Source organism: Chiloscyllium plagiosum, chromosome 16 (genome assembly GCF_004010195.1).
Source record: "Chiloscyllium plagiosum isolate BGI_BamShark_2017 chromosome 16, ASM401019v2, whole genome shotgun sequence".
NCBI classification, from domain to species: Eukaryota; Metazoa; Chordata; class Chondrichthyes; order Orectolobiformes; family Hemiscylliidae; genus Chiloscyllium; species Chiloscyllium plagiosum.
Genome location: NC_057725.1, coordinates 45,809,350 through 45,829,600, shown reverse-complemented (window position 1 = coordinate 45,829,600; position 20,251 = coordinate 45,809,350). Strand labels below are relative to the sequence as shown.

Sequence of the window (20,251 nt, the reverse complement as noted above, 5' to 3'; positions counted from 1 at the left end):
CATTCAGCCAAAGCTGGATAAATCTTCACAGACACTGGTTAGAAAGGATGGGTTATATTTGCGACTCTTTTTAAATCCTCAGCCCATGAAACAAGAACAGATTACAGAGTATTCTGTAAATCAGATGATGATGATGTCAAATCATGACTCATTTAAACGGATGCTAAACATGGTATGGGTGGGGTAGCAGGACTGTCTTGTCAGTATGCAGTTGGATAAAATGTTGTATACCAAACTGCTCAGTTCCCCATTTGAGTCATGTTGAGATAGGAGGCTTGGGTGAAAACGGCAGCATTTTGCGGTCAAACAGAAAGGAGATTAAAGTTTTGAGTCATGCATGAATGACCTCTGACATTTTCAAAGCAGTTAACTAAGCGTTTTGGCAGCAACCTAAAAAAGGACACGCACCAAACTTTACACTACACAGGTGCCACTGCAGCAAGTAAAAGATAGGGAACTAAATGACAGAATAATAGAAGAAATTTACTCAAAAATATTGCAATGAAAAAAAAGTCAATAACTCACTGAATAACACAAGTTACTTTACTGGTGGTTGGGTTTGCTGCAATAGGTCATCACTGAGCAACTGATGTGTTGCCAGTTACTATTTTCATTCCTTTAATGAATGATTCTCAGCTAGTACATCATACAGCCACATGTTACTATATTTTACAGCAACTAAAGAAACCTCAAAACCCCACATGCCCACAGCTGATACAGTGCTGATACAGTGAGCAGAAAACCTCCAACACATGGTTACATCGGCACATCTGGACTGAACAAGGTGCTAAAAAGGTGTTATGGCTAGGCTCAATAAACCTTGAATTTGTTTCCATCAGGTTAGTGATTCTTTTGCTCCTGCCTAATTTATTTCCACCTCGCTTTTGCCATAAATCAGTTTGCTTCCTTCTTGGCTGAATTCCAGCAATCCACCTTGCAAACAGGGAGAGGACAGAGAAGTAGATGATATACTCCTCAGTTTCTGTTTACAACCCCCAGACCATGAACCCTTGCTACATACACTGAGATTATTAATAACAAGCTCCTTCTTGGGCAGGACAGGTGCTCTCCAAAATTGATGCACGTCCACTTTCCAACACTACACAGGTATGAGGAGTAAACATTCGGCCTCCTTTCTGTCTATTTCCGTCATCCTTCTTTGCCCAAATTCCTTGCTCACTCAATGAGCTACAGACATTTGTAAACATAAGCATGTAGGACTTAGAAGCAGGAGAAGACCATTTCACACTTCAAACTGGTTCTATCATTCAGTAGTGGTTGATCTGGGCTCCACTTTCCTGAATGCCCACTGTTGTAAGATTAACCCTTACCATAGTTTTGTAAGATCCATTTGCTAATTTGTTGCCACCATTCTCTTTCCTGGTAGTGATCCACAGGGCCTGCATGGTCCAGTACAGTCAAGGAATACCACTTGGCTGTCTAATGAGAAGAGGTTCTCATCTTAAACAAAATGTAGTGTATTACACGATAGCAAATTGGTGTGGTAGACATTGCTGTGAGAACATGAAGGAGACCTCTATTTCAAGTGTTACTTCTTCCAGATGCAAAGCTGATGAGCAGATCCAGATCCATCCATGTATAAGTGACATCATCATATTGGGCAGTGCTTTAAGCATTAATCCTTTGGGACCCTTACACCCTTATTCCATACCCTCTAAAACCCTCGAATCACTTACTTACTAAAAATCTATATAACTCTTCCTTGAAGAAATTCAAGACCTGATCTCAACATCCAAACTCAAGTTTATTGTGTAACCTCTCCTCAAGTTCTGCCAGTCTTTCCTTTGCAAATCACCAGGTTTTGGCTGCACAACCTGGTGTCGCCTCGCACCCTGAGCCCAACAAGTTGTCAAATAAGCTTGCTGTCAGGCAGGAAATTATTTAAAAAAAAAAGAACGAAGTTTTGCCGTTAGTATCAATAAAACCTCTGTTTGCTTTGGGTTCCTGTGATACTGTTTCCCCCCTGCATTCTCTCCATAGGAAATAGGAATAATTTATCAAACAGAAGCCAGTGTGCCACAAAGCAAATGGTTTCTTTTGCCGCTTCTGATTGGACATGACATAGGACCAAACTACATGCTCACTCCAAAAGACTGCATACAGGCTGAAACTATATCGGGTCCTGTTGAAATCCTACCCGAAAGCTGTAACAGGAATAATCAACTTCACAATATCCTGTTTCACAATTTGTGAAGGCCAGAGTCGATTTGTTATCATTTGTCTTTCTTTAAGAAAGGAGTTCTAATGAAACCATAATATCAAGCAAATAATGATCTGGAAAAATGCAGGTCTATTTTGTGCTTTGATTTTACTTTAAGGTATCCTTCTGAATGAGAAGATACCTGGTATTCCATCATTGCTTTAAGATATCTGGTATGTCTTGTATGTTAAAATGACCTTAGGTTTTCTTGCACGACTATTTGTTCCTCCCTGAAGCAATAAACGAATGTTATGTATAAAATCATAAAAATGAGTTGCATGCTGAGACCAAATTAAGCAACTCAAAGAACAAAGAAAATTACAGCACAGGAACAGACCCTTCGGCCCTCCAAACCTGTGCTTTTCTAAACCGGTCGGCTATTTTCTAAGGATCTGTACCTTTGCTCACTACCCATTCATATATCTGTCAAAATACATCTTAAATGACGTTATTGTTCCCACCTCTACCACGTCTGCTGGCAAAGCATTCCAGGCCCCCATCACCCTTTGTGTAAAGAGCTTTCTACGCATATCTCCCCTAAACCTTTCCCTCTAATGTGAATTTGTGATCCCTAGTAATTGAGTTCTGCACTGTGGGAAAAAGCTTCTTGCTATCCACCCTGTATATACCTCTCACTATTTTGTAGATCTCAATCAGGTCACCCCCCCCCCCCCCCTCAATCTCAGTCTTTCTAATGAAAATAATCCCAATCTATTCAACCTCTCTTCATAGCTAGCGCCCTCCATACTAGACAACATCCTGGTGAACCTCCTCTGCAACCTCTCCAAAGCATCCACAGTCTTTTGGTAATGTGGTGACCAGAACTGTACGCATGTATCTCAAGTTTGCTGTTGGGGGGGGCCTGTAGTACAGTCCCAACATTGTTACCGCATCCTTCCTGTTTCTGAGCTCTGCCCATATTGCCTCACTGCTCAAGTCTTTCATTGTGCCTTCCTTCAGCACAACTGTGATATCTTATTTGACCAGTAATGCAACTCCTCCACCTCTTTTGCCTCCCACTCTGTCTCGCCTGAACCATTGATATCCTGGGATGTTTAACTACCAATCATGCCTTTCCCTCAACCAATTCTCAGTAATAGCAATAACATCATGCTCCCAGGTACTAGTCCAAGTCCTAAGTTCAGCTGCCTTACCTATTACACTTCAGGCATTAAAACAAATGCACCTCAGACCACCAATCCCTTTGCACTCATCATCTGCTCCATGCCTCTTCTTCCCCTTAGTCTCGCTGACTTCATTATCTAGTTCCTTATAGGCTTTAGTTACTGCTTCCTAACTGTCCTCTAACCTCATTTGGTTCCCAAACCCCTGCCATATTAGTTTAAACCCTCCCCAACAGTGGTAGCAAAATCACCCCCAAGGATATTGGTTCCAGTCTGGCCCAGGTGGAAACTGTCCAACTTGTAATGGTCTCACCTCCCCCAGAACCTGTCCCAATGTCCCAAAAATCTGAACCCCTCTCTCCTGGACCATCTCTCAAGCCACGCATTCATCCTGATTATTCTATCATTCCTACTCTGACTAGCATGTAGCACTAGTAGCAATCCTATGATTACTATCTCTGAGGTCCTACTTTTTAATTTGGCTCCTAACTTCCTAAATTCTGCTTGTAGGACCTCACTCCGTTTTTTTTACCTATATTGTTTGTGTCTATATGCACCATGACAACTGGCTGTTCATCCTTCCCCTTGAGAATGTTCTGTAGCCGATCCGAGGCACTCCAGACCCATGCACCTTAGAGGCAACATACCATTCGGGAGTCTCATTTTCGACCACAGAACTGCCTATCTACTCCCCTTACAATGGAATCCCCTATGACTATAGTCCTTCCACTCTTTTTCCCACCCTTCTGTAAAGCAGAGCCAGCCATGGTGCCATGAACCTGGCTACTGCTGCCTTCCCCTGGTGAGCCATCTCCCCCAACAGTATCCAAAACGGTATACTTGTTTTGGAGGGAGATGGCTGCAGGGGATGCCTGCATTGCCTTCCTGCTCTTTCTCTGCCTTTTGGTCACCTATTCCCTTTTTCCTTCAGCAATCTTAAGCTGCGGCATGACCAATTTACTAAACGTGCTATCCACGTGCCCCTCAACATCGCGGATGCTCCAAAGTGAATCCATCTGCAGCTCCAGAGCCGTCATGCAGTCAAACAAGAGCTGCAACTGGACATACCTCCTACATGTGCAAGAGGCAGGGACATCAGCTGTATCCCTGAGCTCCCACATTGAGCAAGAGGAGCATAACATAGGTCTGAGATCTCCTGCCATTTTTAACTTTAAATTTAATTTTAGTCTTAGCTTAGGTAAACGAAAAGGGAAAGTTTTCACCAAATCACTCAATAAAAAAAGAAGTAGAAAAACCTTACCTGATCAACTCACCAAAGAGTTCCTTTTTTATGGTTAGAGGAGGAGGGCGGGTGGGAGACACTACACGTGTAGTGTTGCAGGTTCAGCTGCTACCCAAATAAAACAGTTTCACTCACTTTCCAAGCAGCCCTCTGGTCCTTGCTCTCACCTCTCAACAAATCCATTGGATTATATGTACAATTAACCTTGAATTTAATCAAGGTGTTCAAGTGGTTCAGAGACAGAATAACTGATCAGAGTAAATGTCAAGGGGACATCAAGGGACCTAGCAACATTTGAATCAATGGGCATCAGGAGAAAACTCTGCTCGTTGGAGTCATACCTGGCTCAGAAGAAAATTGTTACGGATATTCAAGTTCAGTTATCTCAGATCCAGAACAGCTCTGCAGGAGCTCCCCGGCCTCGCGTCCTAGGCCCAAACCCTTTCAACTGCTTCATCACGACTTTCCCTCCGTCATAATGTCAGAAGTGAAGGGGTTCAGCACTGCTCACGACTCCTCAAGATAGTGACAGTCCAAAGGCAGCAAAACTGGGACATTATCTAGGCTGACAGGTAGTAACTAACATTTATACCACTAGTACTAAGAAATAATTATCTCCAATAGACAGAATTTGACTATCATCCCTTGACATTAAATAACTTTACCACTTTACTAATGAGGAGAAAGTGAGGACTGCAGATGCTGGAGATCAGAGCTGAAAATGTGTTGCTGGAAAAGCGCAGCAGGTCAGGCAGCATCCAAGGAACAGGAGAATCGACTTTACTAATGACACTCCCACTATCAACATCCTGAAGTGTTACCAGAAATGAATTGGACTAGCCAAATAAATATTGTGATTTCAAATGATGGTCAGAGACTAGGATGTCTAAAGCAAGTAACTTCACCTTCCCACCATCCACAAGACACAAGTCAGGAATGTGATGGAATACTTCCCACTTGACCCGATGGATACAGCTCCAACAATACTTGAAGCTTGACATCATTCAAAATAAAGCAGCCCCTTGATTGACACCACATCAACTTCCTTCCACATTAACACTGAGTAGCAGCAATATGTACTACCTAGCTAGCCACATCCCATGGATGATTGAAGACGGCCTGTTAATTATCTTTATGATTTACCTTTTTCACATTTATGTCATTGAATAGCCCAAGTTGTTTTGATTTCTGCAAAATTGAGAAATACAGAATTTAATCCTCTTGTTATTAATTTTTCAACTGGTTGAAATTGTTCACTCTGTCAAAGATATCGTAGTTTCAAAAACATCTAACAGACCCCTCATTAAAATTCTCTGAAGGAAATGTTTCTTGCCAGCGTTTTGTACTTGGCGATTGCTCACTCTGGGCATGAGCGCTGTCCTCCTATCGGATAGCTAAAATTACAGTCAATGTTCTCATATGTAGCCTTAGCAAAGTCTTGCACAAATTCAATATCACCTCCTCATTTTTAATATTCAATACCTTGTGTATAGAATGCAGAATCTCATTTTTACTTTGTTTTAAGAATTTTTCTTCTACCAACACAAGTCTAAACTGTTAAGACTGTATCATCATCCTTGGCTGTGGCTGTGTATAACAGCACAATGGAAGTAGTCTCTGCCCAGAGCCAGCTCACTTGTTCATCCACACCAAGTGACTGGAAGTGAGATATTGTGTCATAAGTTATTAATTAAAAATTCCTGATAGCAAAAAAATGTCCCTAATTTCCATCAATCCTTATCAAGCAAAATGAGCCGCTGACCAGTCAATCGCTAATCAATCCATAGGACTAACATTGGAATGTACTTGTGCTTAGGAGCCATTTTGATACTTGTACTTTGCTTGGTATTTTCTTTGCAATCGAGTCAGTATGTTGTCGTTTAGTCATCCATTTGAGTAAAATCCCTCCTTACACATTGGATTGTACAAAATGTTTCAGTCCAGTAACTTTAATGGTGCACTCATATTAATTCTTCTTGGAACAAAAAAAAATGTTTTTTAAAAAAAGGTTAATTATTTGCAGACGGAGTTGATTTCCAGCCTGAAAATTGCTTTGTGTACACTGACCTGCTCAGATAATCTTGTACTTTAAACTAATGCTACAACTGATACTATGCAGATTACTGCTGTGTGCAGCAGCAAGCTGTCAGTGCATTCCATTTCAATCACAGACATGGTAATCTCACCAGCTCATATACAGATAAAGGATTGACAACTATCAATGAGAATTTGATGGTGTGTTCCTGTTTTCTGCAGCTATATTTTTTTTTCATAAAATGTCATGTTCCATTTTCTTTTTCTTTAGTGATAGCCTAAAACAAGTGTAAACTGCTGAGAAAAACATGACCCATCTTCTGTAGTTTGTTTGCTAATGTTAACTTTTACAAAATAGTGACAAACTGGAGGGACAAAAATGTACTCAGTTAATTGGAACTGACCTTATAAGTCACAATTATCTTTCCTGATCCTGTATATTGATCCTACTATTCTATATAACATTAAGATACAACATTTTTACCAATTCATTTTCTACTCATTGATAGTGCAACTCTCTGCTACTGATTTTGACATTGCTAATTCTGTTGGAAAGCAGGTGATGAAAGAAACAGAAGTAGGTGTGAAATGGAGAGCCCTGATCTTGAGTAACTACAATTTAAAAAAAACCTGTAGATATCAAGAATGCTCATCATTAGATAATTTTACATTTGCAGTAGGTATTTTGAACATGCAGGCTGGGCTCCAGCCATGCATGATTCAAGAGTTCAATCTTAACTCAACAAAAAGATACCTGGGATTCAAAATCTCTCGATCTTAGCACATATGCTCATCATTTGTCTTGAATATCACGCCGCCTATAACAATCCTGGTCTCAGTTACAATGAAGGCTACTGTTTCAATGAAGCAATCACCCTGGTATACTTTGTCCCAGTATTCTTCACGGGTATATATGGTTGGTATCAGTAATTGATTTCACCATTGACGGCGTGAGAACAAAATCCTTACTTAATAACAAACCACTTTTAACAAAATCACTCTTAGTAATTGGAATAACAACATTGACTGATTTTCCCCTTCTTTACTTTCTTTCTGCACCTTATGTTAAACAATAGCAGGTGATCAGACAGAGATCAGAAAACTCATACCCAATGAATTTTCAGTGTTAATGATTTAAAAATGAATCTGCACCCATTAAACGGGAGATAATTTTTATGACGTTCCAGACATGACAATGCCCAGGGAATAAAAGTGCAAATTGTTTGCTCTGTGGCATGGCCTGTTGGTTGATCTGCACTCAGAATATAGGTAAAGGGGACTGAATAGGATTCAATGTCGACCCTTAAAAAAATTATGATTTTTCACATTAATTAAATGCATTCCAGAAAAATCAAGCACAGACATACAGAACAAGATTTAGCCACTCCATTCCGGTATGCTATTCATCTGTACCTCAGCATATTTACCCACTACATTCCTAGGTACAACCCTCCCACCTAATCTTACTGTGCTGTGTACAGGAAATCCAATTTAATCACACAAAATAAGGGGAACCGCTGTACCAGATATCTTGAAGGAATTTTGATGCAGGGCTTATACAGACAGCTGCAGTGTTCATTATTGCAAAGAATAATGAATTAACTATTTATAAAGTTTTTTTTAAAGAAGTACAGGTACTTGAATGTTCGATTCAATACATTATATTATCTACAGTGTCATGTTACAGGACTTTAGGTATGACAACTGAGGAAATCGACTAATTGTGCAAATGACTTTGTCCATATGGTGAATGGAAAGTGGAGTCAGGAAGCAGGAAACAGGTGCTCCCTGCTGTCCAGGCAACCCACAAAACAAACAATCTCTTCCTTAAAACAGGAACACAGCCCTCAAACTGAAATGTAACTTTTATTTGTTCAAGCTGCGCACTGAAATACGGCAAAGCACATCTGGAACATTGTTAAATTGAGCTGAAAGCACTTGAGCTTAAAGGGCTAAACTATGTTATTGAAAGGAAGCACTGATTTTCTAACTGTCACTTGTAGGTAAAACACCATTGCAACATTTTATCATTTTGGATGAGGTCATCAGACCCAACCTAACCAAATTGGAAAACCTACCAACCTACAATATCTAATTCAAACAGAAGTAAAACCTTCATGGTAGAATCAGACTATAAAAGGCCAGAGAGGGGCAAAATTCAACCTGGTAGTCCACTAAATTGATCTCTATGACAGATTCTGTGCAAATCTTATCTGTTAAGTCAAGCATGTTGACTTCCTGACCTCCATCATCTCAACTACTGGAAAGATACAAGCAAGTATTCTCATAGTCCAAGATAGAAAATGGAAAGTTAACCAAATTATTTCTGCAGCGTGTCCTTGTGTAGCAATTGTTAGATAGGTTACACTTTTGTCTGAACAGCAAAACTGTTCATATTGTATCATGTACATTTTTCCACAAGATAGAAAACCCATCAATATAAATGGGTGTTTATTTCATCATTGATTTGATGACTCCAAAGTGCCTATCATCAGTGAGTCCACGCATTATCAAGCCTCACTTTTGTAAAGTAGGCTATTAAACTGTGGGCCTAAACAATACTGACAAATTCCACAAATTAAAGACAAATTCTATTAAGTGAAAGGATCCTAATTCATCACAAGCAGGAAACAAACTATGATGGTATCCATCTTCACAAATGGAGATCACTTTGAAAATGCAATGGCCTGTATTTTTATTTGCAGGTCGGCCTGCAGAGGTAAGAAAAATCTTGGACCCGCGAACCTACTTCTAAAAATAGCTGTCCTGACATTGGACTTTCAGTCTGCATGGGCTACATCAGAAATTAAGTAGTCGGGCTGGTGTCCCAGACTGAGAGCTCAGATGCCGAATGCTGAGGTAGACCGTGGAGGGCCTGACCCAGTGTTCCAGTGTGGAATTCAAAATTTTAGAAGAAAAAATACGATATAAATCTCTTCAGTCCTCACCGCTCACAATCCTTCAACTCTCTCAGATACTCCCAATGCTCCATTTTTCCAGCCTATTCCATGCACCCACACTCCCTATAGCCAATCTCACCCTCCAGGGCATTTTATGTCCCATTACCCAGCACAAAGGTCCTTTATAGCCCTTATACCAACAGTGCCAACTCAGATCAACATTTCCCTCACTACCTATTTTTCTTTCCTTTACCCCTACCATGCCAACTCACCTAATATCCACCACAGACTGACCCCATAGAGAGATAAAATGAAGGTCTATGCAATGATGTTCGAAGTGTGCATTGCATATTGAAAAAAAATGTCATTCACAAAATTATTTACTTACATTCTTTCAAATATGTAATGCTTCATTAGAACAAACATTTCAAATGCAGTATTCCTTTTAACAACAAGCATTGGAATTGAATTATTGTCCTGTTTCAAAGAGTGTATAGCTACTTGTATCTGCCAATTAAACCGTAAAATGGTAGACATCCTAGTATGATAATAGGTGGTTGCAGAATCAATCATGCAGCAGTAACCAAGGAATGAAAACCCTTGTGGTTTATTTCAACAGGCAGTGTAAAATAGCAAGTAATTACATTTTTCTCCCAAAGATTAAGAGGGCAGAACTTTGAAACACTTTGACAGCTTGATAGCTCCTTTTGACGGGTCCTCTTCACAAGTCTGCTGACAGTTTCAATTAGCACTTTTCCTGCACATTGATGTTTGCTTCTGATTTTTTCTAAAAGGCATCTAACATTGCCAAAAGGAAACCCGCCTCCTGCAAAGTTGCTCTCTATCAAGGCGAACATCCACACAATGACTCCTTGTACTTCACATATATCACATATTCTTCTTCATTTCTCTCCTCTTCCAAAAACAGACTTTCAACCAGGTAGATAAATGATAACTACAATCACAACTAAACAGAGGACCACCTCACATCGACCCAGGCACTGGAAAAGACAATGGCAGAAATAGCCCTGTCGTCCCTGCAGGGTACTCCTCACAAACACCTGGGGGCTAGTGCCAACATTGGGAGAGCTGTCTCAGTCTAATCAAGCAACAGCCTGACATTGTCTATCAGTTATGATTCCATGAATATGACTATGTCCCAGACACCACCATCACCATCCCTGAATATACTCTCGCCCACCAGTAGGACAGACCAGGTTGTGGCGGCACAGTTGTATACAGTCGGGAGGGAATTGCCTTGGGAGTCAAAGAGTCATAGAGATGTACAGCATGGAAACAGACCCTTCGGTCCAACTCGTCCATGCTGACCAGATATCCCAACCCAATCTAGTCCCACCTGCCAGCACCCGGCCCATATCCTTCCAAACCCTTCCTATTCATATACCCATCCAAATGCCTCTTAAATGTTTCAATTGTACCAGCCTCCACCATCCATATCAAAGCAGCCAGCCTGATTGGCTTTACATCTACAAACATCCATTCCTTCCACCACTGACGCTCAATAGTAACAGTACTGTCCACAAGATACACTGCAAAAATTCACCAAAGATCCTCAGACAACACCTGTTAAACGCAGGATCACTTCCACAGGGAAGGACAAGGCCAGCAGGTACATGGGAATACCACCACCTGCAAGTTCCCCTCCAAGCCCCTCACCATCCTGATTTTCTACTATTCATTCGCTGTCGCTGAGTCAACATCCTGAAATTCCCTCCCCACAGGCATCGGGTTTACCTACAGCACATGGACTATAACAGTGCAAGAAGATAGCTCACCATCACATTCTCAAGGGCAACTGAAGATGGGAAACAAAAGCTGGCTAGTCAGTGATGCCCAGTTCCATGAATGGGGAAAACAAAGGTACAATACACTACTTGATTCATAAATTTGTACACTCTAGCATGTTTTAATTTCTAGAGTTTAAAATTCCTTCTACCTTTCAGTAAACTTCAAATGTCATACTAGTAAGTTGGTGGCTCCACACTGAGTCACGTATCCAAGAAGTTAGCGTTGTGTTAAAAAACATGGCAAATCAAATCCAATTTCACTGACTGTTTCAAAACTATGAGCATGTGAGTGTTTTCTTTTTGTTATCACATGTTGCTGTAGGGCTCTGGGAAAAGAGAATGTCAAAAACGCATTCTAATTTGTCGTTGGGGGCAGAGAACACAATCATATACAAGAGTATACTGCAACAATTGGTCATTCTAACTCCTAGAACCCTTAACTCTTGCCATGTGATGACCCTGTTTTTCCCTGCCCCTATTTTCTCCCCAAGACAACAACTCTCCGCGAATATAAACTTCTCTGCCATTTTCCTTTGTGGGTAATTATGAGTAACCACTCTGCCGTGTGATGAAAGAAAAAGGAAGAATTAATGAATTTTACAATCATTATTGTTGACATATTATGTTGATTGTGTCAGAATTATCTCATCCTGTGGTGTTAAACATCAGCCAGTACTGGTTATTGTCAAACTTAATTGCTTTCCCAGATAGTCAGGAAGGGCTGATGCAAATCAAGAGTATAAAAACATTCAGATTGCACTGGACAGCCTTTAAAAGGGGGGTTGGCTGACCACTGTTGCTGACACTTTGATTATCTCACATGTTTACAAGCAGAACAAGTTGATCAGAAAAGCGGACTCCATAAACAGAGACAGTCTGCTTTAATTGATTTCCAAAAGTTAAAGTCTCCTTTGTTTTGTAATTTTCCACTTTCCTACCCCACCCACCCCCCAACCCACCTCACCAAAGGAACACAAGATCTCCTGTGAGAATTTTCCCATACATTTGTCTACCTGTCATTTAGGGACTGCATTGATTTACATCTATGTGTGGATGCAGCCCCAGCACTTTATCCAGGGGATATGCTTAATCTTTGGGCCCAGACTGGGAGAATTAGAAGGCTTTGCGGTCATGCTTACATTCAATTCGGAGATTAGGATATATAGCTTATCGTGCTGTGGACTTCAAATTATTTAACAGCATCTGAGCTGTACCTTTCAGAAATGAATTCTTGAACACCAATTTCTATTTCCAAGCTCCTCTCAGTGGTTTTCAGTCTGTCACAAAAGTTTACTGCAGCTATTAAAAACAGTGAAGATGCTCAGCCTTTATCTGAATGCGTGCACAGAAGAAAAGCTATAGGCATGATGCACATTCACAGCCAAATATCATGCATACACGGTGCAACTTACAGGAAAGAATTAATAGCAAAACCAAAATGAGAGAGAAATTCAAACGACAATCAGGTCCGCAGATGCAATGAGCACATGACACTATAGTTTCACCATACAGAAAAATGATAATTTACACTGAACATTTTACTAAAGTAAAAGTAATACAACAGATATAGGTTATTGCTGATTTTGTTCTACTTATTTTGCTAATTTCTTCTTTGCTCTCTTCAATGCTCACCCTAATTCTCCAAGAGACACTGACTAACACTGGAGCACAGCTCCATAGGTCAGGGAACTCTCTGGTGACTTGTCCAGATGGACAGTTCCTTGTCTTATCAAATCACCCCGGCAAAAATATAATAAAGTCATCTCACTCATCGAGCTCGGCTCCACACGGGCAAGCACAACTTTTATGCTGCAAATGTCATTGCACAGCAACAGAACATGTATTCTTTCCTAGAGAGATACTGACAGTGTGAATTATTTCCATGTGCTTATAAGGTTAGTGTTCATACAATATAAATGTGAGCCAAGAATGATGCAGGTTACAGTCTCCGAACTGTGCTTTTTATCCAAATACTGTTTTAATGCCATGTTACAGTGATATAATCTCTCCTGCATAGACACCTCAAAGCATTGCAATGTAAAGCAAGCGCTATATACCTCTGACATTGCCCACACAGTGCCAAAGTGAAACAAAATGCACAATATATAATTTCAATGCCCATCAGATATCCTCACCTTAAATGTTGGGCTCTTGGGACTAAGGGGAATGAACGGATCCTCCATTTCACTACCTGAAATACTAAGGACTTTCTGACGTTTCTCTGCTGCCTCCATCCTTCGCTTTTCTCTCTCTTCTCTCATTCTTCTTTTCTCTTCCTGCAGGCGGACAATAATCATTTATATTGATTATCCCACACAACATGATTTGCAATTCCAAAGCTGGAATACAATTTTCATTAATGAGAAAACAAACTGACCATTTTTAAAATCTATTTGCCAGATCTAAACTATATTCTATATACTGCGTAACATCACATTTTCCTTATCACACTGTTGCAACGTCTTGAAGTATCTTTTGTAATATTTCACAACTAGTATTAATCATAGTCAAATGTACTCTAAACATGACAGACTTATTGCGAAGACCGTCTAATTGTTAGACATGCAACATTCCACTACATCAGACTGGATCATCCTTCCCACATAATTCATTATCAAACTGCAACCGCCAGCTAGACCTCCCATTTTCTCAAATGTTCCAGAAGACAATGAGAATACTGTAAAGTTGGGTGATTTTTATATTCTTTCATTTTTTTCTGCCTTTATTTTCCATGTTTTGGTTTATTTCTCTGTGTTTTAAGATGGTGTTGGAAAGTGGCAATGCTATACTACAGAGGAACCTCGATTATCCGAATATCGGATTACCTAAAGGAGATCTCGAGGTGTCAATAGAAACATTACATCAAACAGCTGTTTCAGCCCTGATTGCATCTTCTGTTTACAATTTGGACTCTCTTGGCTCACTGAAATGCTGCCAAGAACAATTCTGAACATTGATGGGAGCCCAGGCACCATCTCCAAATGACTGACCTCCTGCCCTCCCTCCCTCCCTCTTCCCACACTTTCCCTGGAGTTCTACATAGGGGTGAACCCTAAACCCCCCTTCCCCAGATATTCTCTCTAACATTGTCCTGTACAGGGCAAAGGTGGAACTTGTCAAAATGTTGTGTGTGTCTGTGTGTGTGTGCTTGTACGGTTGGTGTCCACTCCAGCTGCTCTGGAGGGGGAGGGGAGCTGACGGGGGCAGGGGCAGTGCTGGCTGGGTTTGGGGGTGGGCAGTGTTGGATGGAGTAGGGGCAGGTGGGGGGGTTGGGGCTGGGCGCTTGTGCGCGGTGTGCTGCAGTCTCCTGAATGGGGAGCAGACTTAACAGAAAACTCTGAGCCCCAGCGGAGAGGCATTGAATCGATTGACCGAATAATCAATTATCCGAACGAAATAGTGTCCACCCATCTCGCTCGGATAATCGAGGTTCTTCTGTATATTAAAATTTTTCACTGTGTTTTTTGCAACAAGACTGAGTTTTTTGATGAAGTGACAAAGAAGACTAAGGAGGACAGAGCAGTGGATGTCAGCCAAACATTCGACAAGGTTCCACATGGTAAACTGGTTAGATCACGTGGAATTTAAGGAGAACCAGATATTTATGTACAAAATTGGCCTGAAGGTAAGTGACAGAGGGTGGTGGTAAAGGGTTGCTTTTCAGAATGGAGGCTTGTGACCAGCAGTGTGTTGCAAGGATCGGTGCTAGGTCCACTGTGTTTTGTCATTTATATAAATGATTTGTCTGTGAATATAGAAGGCATAGTTAGTAAGTTTGCAGATGACACCAAACCTGGTGGTGTACTGGACAGTACAAGTGGCTATCACAGATTACAAGAGGAACTTATTCAGACAGGCCAGGGAATGACAGATGGAGTTTAATTTAGATAAACGAGAGGTGTGCATTTTGGTAAGGCAAATCAGTGAAGGATTTATATACTTAATGGTAGTGTCCTGCTGAACAAAGAGACCTTGGGGTGCAGATTCATAGTCCCTTGAAAGTGGACTAAAAAGTGAACAAGGTTGTGTTTGGTACACTTGCCTTTACTGGTCAGTGCATTGAATATAGGACTTGGGGTGTAATGTTCAGGCTGTACAGGATATTGGTTAGGCCACTTTTGGAATACTGTGTTTAATTCTGTTCTCCCTGCTATAGGAAGGATGTTGTGAAACTTAAAAAATTTACAAGAATGCTGCCAGAGTTGGAGGATTTGAGCTATAGGGAGAAACTGAATAGACTGGGACTGCTTCCTATGGAGCATCAGAGGCTGAGAGGTGACCTTTATAGAGGTTTATAAAATCATGAACATCATGGATAAGGTGAATAGCCAAGGTCTTTTTTTCCCGGGATAGGGAGTCAAAAACTAGTGGGCATAGCTTTAAAGTGAGAGGGAAAGGATTTAAAAGGGACCTAAGGGGCAACTTTTTCACATGGCAGTGCTGCATGTGTGGAATGAATTGCTAGAGGAAGTGGTGGAGGTTAAATTACAACATTTAAAAGGCATCTGGATGGGTATATGAATAGGAAGGATTTAGAGGAATATAGCCAAATGCTGGCAAATGGGATTAGATTAATTTAAGATATCTGGTCGGCATGGATGAGATGGACCAAAAGTGTCTGTTTCTGTACTGTATATCTCTGTGACAATAAATAAATCAAATACTCATTGAAACAAACAATTAAAGCAATTGAACAATAAATTGATTTTGACCGTGCCTTTAACTCAGCAAAATCTTCCAGGATGCTTGACTGTATAAAGTGACACCGGGCCAAATTAGAAGATATGTAGCATGAAGACACCAAATGCATACTCAAAGAGATTGTTTCGCCGGGTCTTAAAAGGAGTGGGAGGATTCAGGAGCGACAGGGGGATAAGAATTCCCCACTACCTGATGTCATGGTTGTTTGGCTGGTCCACTCTACAGCATTAATTGTGGGTTGGAACGTGTGGTGATGGTAAGGGACTTACAGCTCTCAGCCAGCTTTAAGTGTGGGACAGTTGGGCAATTTTAAAACCCTGATTCTGACTATTGAGCTAATTGAAAATTTCTAGTCCCTCACCTTGCTCTCTTCTTTAAAATAATTCAAAACAATTGTACAGTTAAACTTGACCCTGGAGTTTTGCATATTATCTGCTATTACTGTACAACCAAGCTATAGTTCTTTTCTTGTCTAATAATGCACAGTGCCCAAATGATTTTAAAGATGGTTGCTAAAGACCAAAGTATCTTCTAAAGCCTTGGACAAATGTCTTATGAGATATTAAGGAATAGCAAGCAGCAACACACTAATTGAAGAAGGTGCATACAATTAGCATGCTCAGGTAAAGGCTGAAGAGTTGTATTTTTCTACGATCCAGAAAATCATAGACTACTGCGCACTACTTAACTTCAAGGTCATAGAATCCCTATAGTGTGGAAACAGGCATTTGGCCCAACAAGACCGTATCAACCCTCCCACCCAGACCCATTCCCCTACATTTCCCCTGATTAATGCACTTAGCCTACACCTCTGAATACTATGGGCAATCTAACATGGTCAATCCACCTAACCTGCACATCTTTGGACTATGGGAGGAAACCGGAGCACCTAGCGGAAATCCACGCAGACATGGGGAGAATGTACAAACTCCACATAGTCACACCTCCCTGGTGCTGTGAGGCAGCTGTGCTAACTACTGAGCCAAAGTGCCGCACCACGCAACATGTTTTTGTGCAGAAAGAAGAGCAGGAGGTAAGTGGGCCATATAACAATAGAGGAAGTGTAGTTTCAGCCAGTAGGACAGATGTGAGAGATTACTAAATAATGATGAACTTCAATAAATTACAGTTTGGACCAAGACACAAGTTTCAAATGTTGCAACAGACATTTCCTTTTGTGGAATGGCCAGTTTCCTGGGTGTAAAGGTCAGGAAGAAAGGTTGTAATTATTAGTTCCACTTTGTTGTGTCTCTTGCATTTCATATTACACTGGTTTTGAGACATTCCCTGACATTTATTCTGTATTTAGAGTTGACACAAACTAATCTTGTTTTTTTAAAAGAAGCAGGATGGAGGTGTTCTGTGCTCATATCACATTTTCCAGATTGAGTTCAATGGGGCATTTCTTTGTAGAAGGTTCCAAAACATTTATATCCATCCAAGACCAACATCCCGACAAACCTACTTCTCTCTGCCTGTGGGCTCCCAAATAATTTCTACTGCTGTCATGCCATTAATTTGTTCAAACAGCATGTCTGCTGTTATATCGGAGGAAGACGTGTCTCCAAAAACTGCTGGCCAATCAGATGTTGGGCAGTTCTCTCGTCCCAGCAGCGGCACTAGGAGCAGTGGCCTCTGGTGGGATTGCAGATGATCCACCACACCCAGGAGTTATGGTCGTGATGCTCAAAGGTGGAGAGTTTTTGCAATGATCAGGAATGGAGAACCAAGTTTAGGAAGACAAGACAAATGGGTGTGGGGGGGGGGGGGGGGGGAATGTACCATAGGCGGAGGGAACACCTTAAGAGTGTTGAATGCTTGAACAGGAGTGACTCCCAGTCTATACTGCCAAACAGAAAGGAAGCATCTGTGTGATATAGAAGACGATTTTCATTAGTCCACATGCCATCAATTAGAAGGTTAGACATTAAGTTGCTTGCATTTGCATGAACATGAGCAACCCTTGGTATTATTTGAAGACAAAAATACAATCTTACTGGGCAACGGTTACTTTCTTGTGCCCCATTTAAATCTAGAAACTCTGTCAGAAGCTAAGGATTGCAGGTAAGAACTCAGCGAAGCTTGGCCATGCCTGTGCATTTGCAATGGAGGCAACTCAATAAAGAAGAAGAATAGGAATCGAGGGTTGTTCTTCCCTTCCCCAAAAGCACAAAAATCAAAAGGAGCACAGAAGTCGTACCTGAACCTGAACAATATAAACTTGTGGATTGAGCATTTTGATTTTGTTGCTGTTTGTAGTTCAGAGGTAACATCACCAACTATGAATCATTGGTGATGCCTCTAATCTTCAATGTTAAAGACTCTAGTTTATGTTCAAAGATGCCTACCTCCTCTCTGGCTTGCTCCTCCAGCTCCTGTTGTTGGCGCCGCTGCTCCTCTTCTTCCCGCAGCTTACGCCGGTCCTCCCTTCTCTTCTTCAGTTCTTCCAGCTCCAGCTCAGCATCATGGCCCCGCTGTCGCAGGCGCTCATACTCCAGGTTCTCCTTCTCGTCAAGACTCCGACGGATCTGCTCCAACTTCTGTTCGGCTTCCAGGCGGGTTAGCTCTCCGTCCTCATCCGTTTCGGGAAACTCGCTGGAATTCGCATGTGGAAGGAAAGAAAACGCGACAATATTCATAAACTTGGAAATCAAGAGGAACATGTCACAAATAATTCCTTAAAAAGAAAAGTACTCCATTCTTGCTCATTTGCTCAGAACCCCATTGCACAATGGCCCAGCGCAGAGATCAAAAAGATCCAGTTTCGATCCTCAGTCTTTATTTAGTTATTTAAAGCAATAGGACATTGGGTTCCTGCTCTACACTTCAATATTCGGCGAGTATAAAATCACGGTTCACTGATTAATTCTACTTTTCATTTGGTAGCATTGCTGGCAAGGCAAGCATGTATTACCCATCTGTAATTGCTCTTGATGTGGTAGTGGTAAGCCACTCTGAATGTGGAAGCATGATGGAAGTTCATAGTTCATTTGTTTGCCTGAACTCATTTCCAGACCAGATTGGGTCAGGGTGACCGATTTCCTTCCCATGATTAAACAGAATTGAAATTCCCCAACTTCTTGATCCATTCCAGATCACGAGTCTCGGTCTCTGAATTACACAACATATCTACAACTGTGGCCTTCGAAATTCCCAGAATACTCGATGAAAACAAAATTCAGAGATTGCTGAGAATGTGGAAAATAAAAGCAAAAGGAGTAATTGATGCAAATGGCATTAGCATGTTTAAAGGGATGCTGGATAAACGTATGAGAATGAAAATAATAGGTGATGTGGATAGGGTTCAATCAAGAGATGGGAGGAAATTTCTACGGACCATAAAAACCAGTATGGGTCAACTGTTTCCCATACTGTGCACTGTATTGGAATCCACATTAAAACAGAAAATGCTGACCCGTGGAATAAGTAAGCTTTATGCTTCACTTCTCAAACTGAACAAAAACAAGCAGACAATTCAAAAATATGACAACAAATTATGTGCAGCACATGTTGGCTAGATCTTCTGACTGAATGACTGGTGAACTTTGAAACATTCAGCCTGTTTGTGAGCTAGGTTCCAGAGAAAATTCAAATGTGAATAAAGGCAAGAATACATATACCCATATATGCGAGTGACTCAGTGTTATTGACTCAGTGTTCTTGTTTTTGGAGAAAGTGTACAGTCATGGCAGCGCAGGCGGTGAAATGTTCCTCCTGCAGGATGTTTGAGGTAGGGGTGAAAACCGATACTCCTGCCGACTTCGTCTGCAGGAAATGCAGTCAGATCCTGATCCTCACCGAACGAGTTAGGGAACTGGAACTGGAGTTGGATGAACTGAGGATTATTCGAGAGGCTGAGAGGGTGATTGATAGAAGCTACAGGGACATAGTTACGCCGGAGAACAGAGGTAGCTGGGTAACAGTTAGAGGTGGGAAGGGGAAGAAGCAGGCAGTGCAGGGTTCCCCTGTGGTCGTTCCCCTAAAAAATAAATATACAGCTTTGGAAACTGTTGGGGGGGACAGCGTTGCAGGTGTAAGCTGCAGTGAAGGGGTCTGTGCCCCTGAGACCCAGAAGGGAAAGGGGGTGAGGAGGAGAGCGCTAGTTATAGGGGACTCTCTAGTTAGAGGGACGGACAGGCGGTTCTGTGGACATGGGCGAGACTCACAGATGGTTTGTTGCCTCCCGGGTGCTAGGGTCCGAGACGTCTCAAACCGTGTCT

The 20,251-nt window shown here is 41.4% G+C and overlaps 1 protein-coding gene across 5 annotated transcripts in view; it reads right to left on the bottom strand.

Moving 5' to 3' along the window:
• Window positions 1-20,251, bottom strand: part of lsp1a (lymphocyte specific protein 1 a) — a 325,234-nt gene that overhangs the window by 56,211 nt on the left and 248,772 nt on the right. For 3 of the 5 annotated variants that reach the window (XM_043705980.1, XM_043705978.1, XM_043705979.1), the window contains exons 5-6: window positions 18,380-18,626; window positions 13,466-13,606 (exon numbers count right to left, since the gene is read on the bottom strand). In XM_043705980.1, the coding sequence (XP_043561915.1) occupies window positions 13,466-13,606; window positions 18,380-18,626 (388 nt within the window). The remainder of the gene's footprint in view (window positions 1-13,465; window positions 13,607-18,379; window positions 18,627-20,251) is intronic. The other 2 variants (XM_043705982.1, XM_043705981.1) reach the window with 1 other exon arrangement.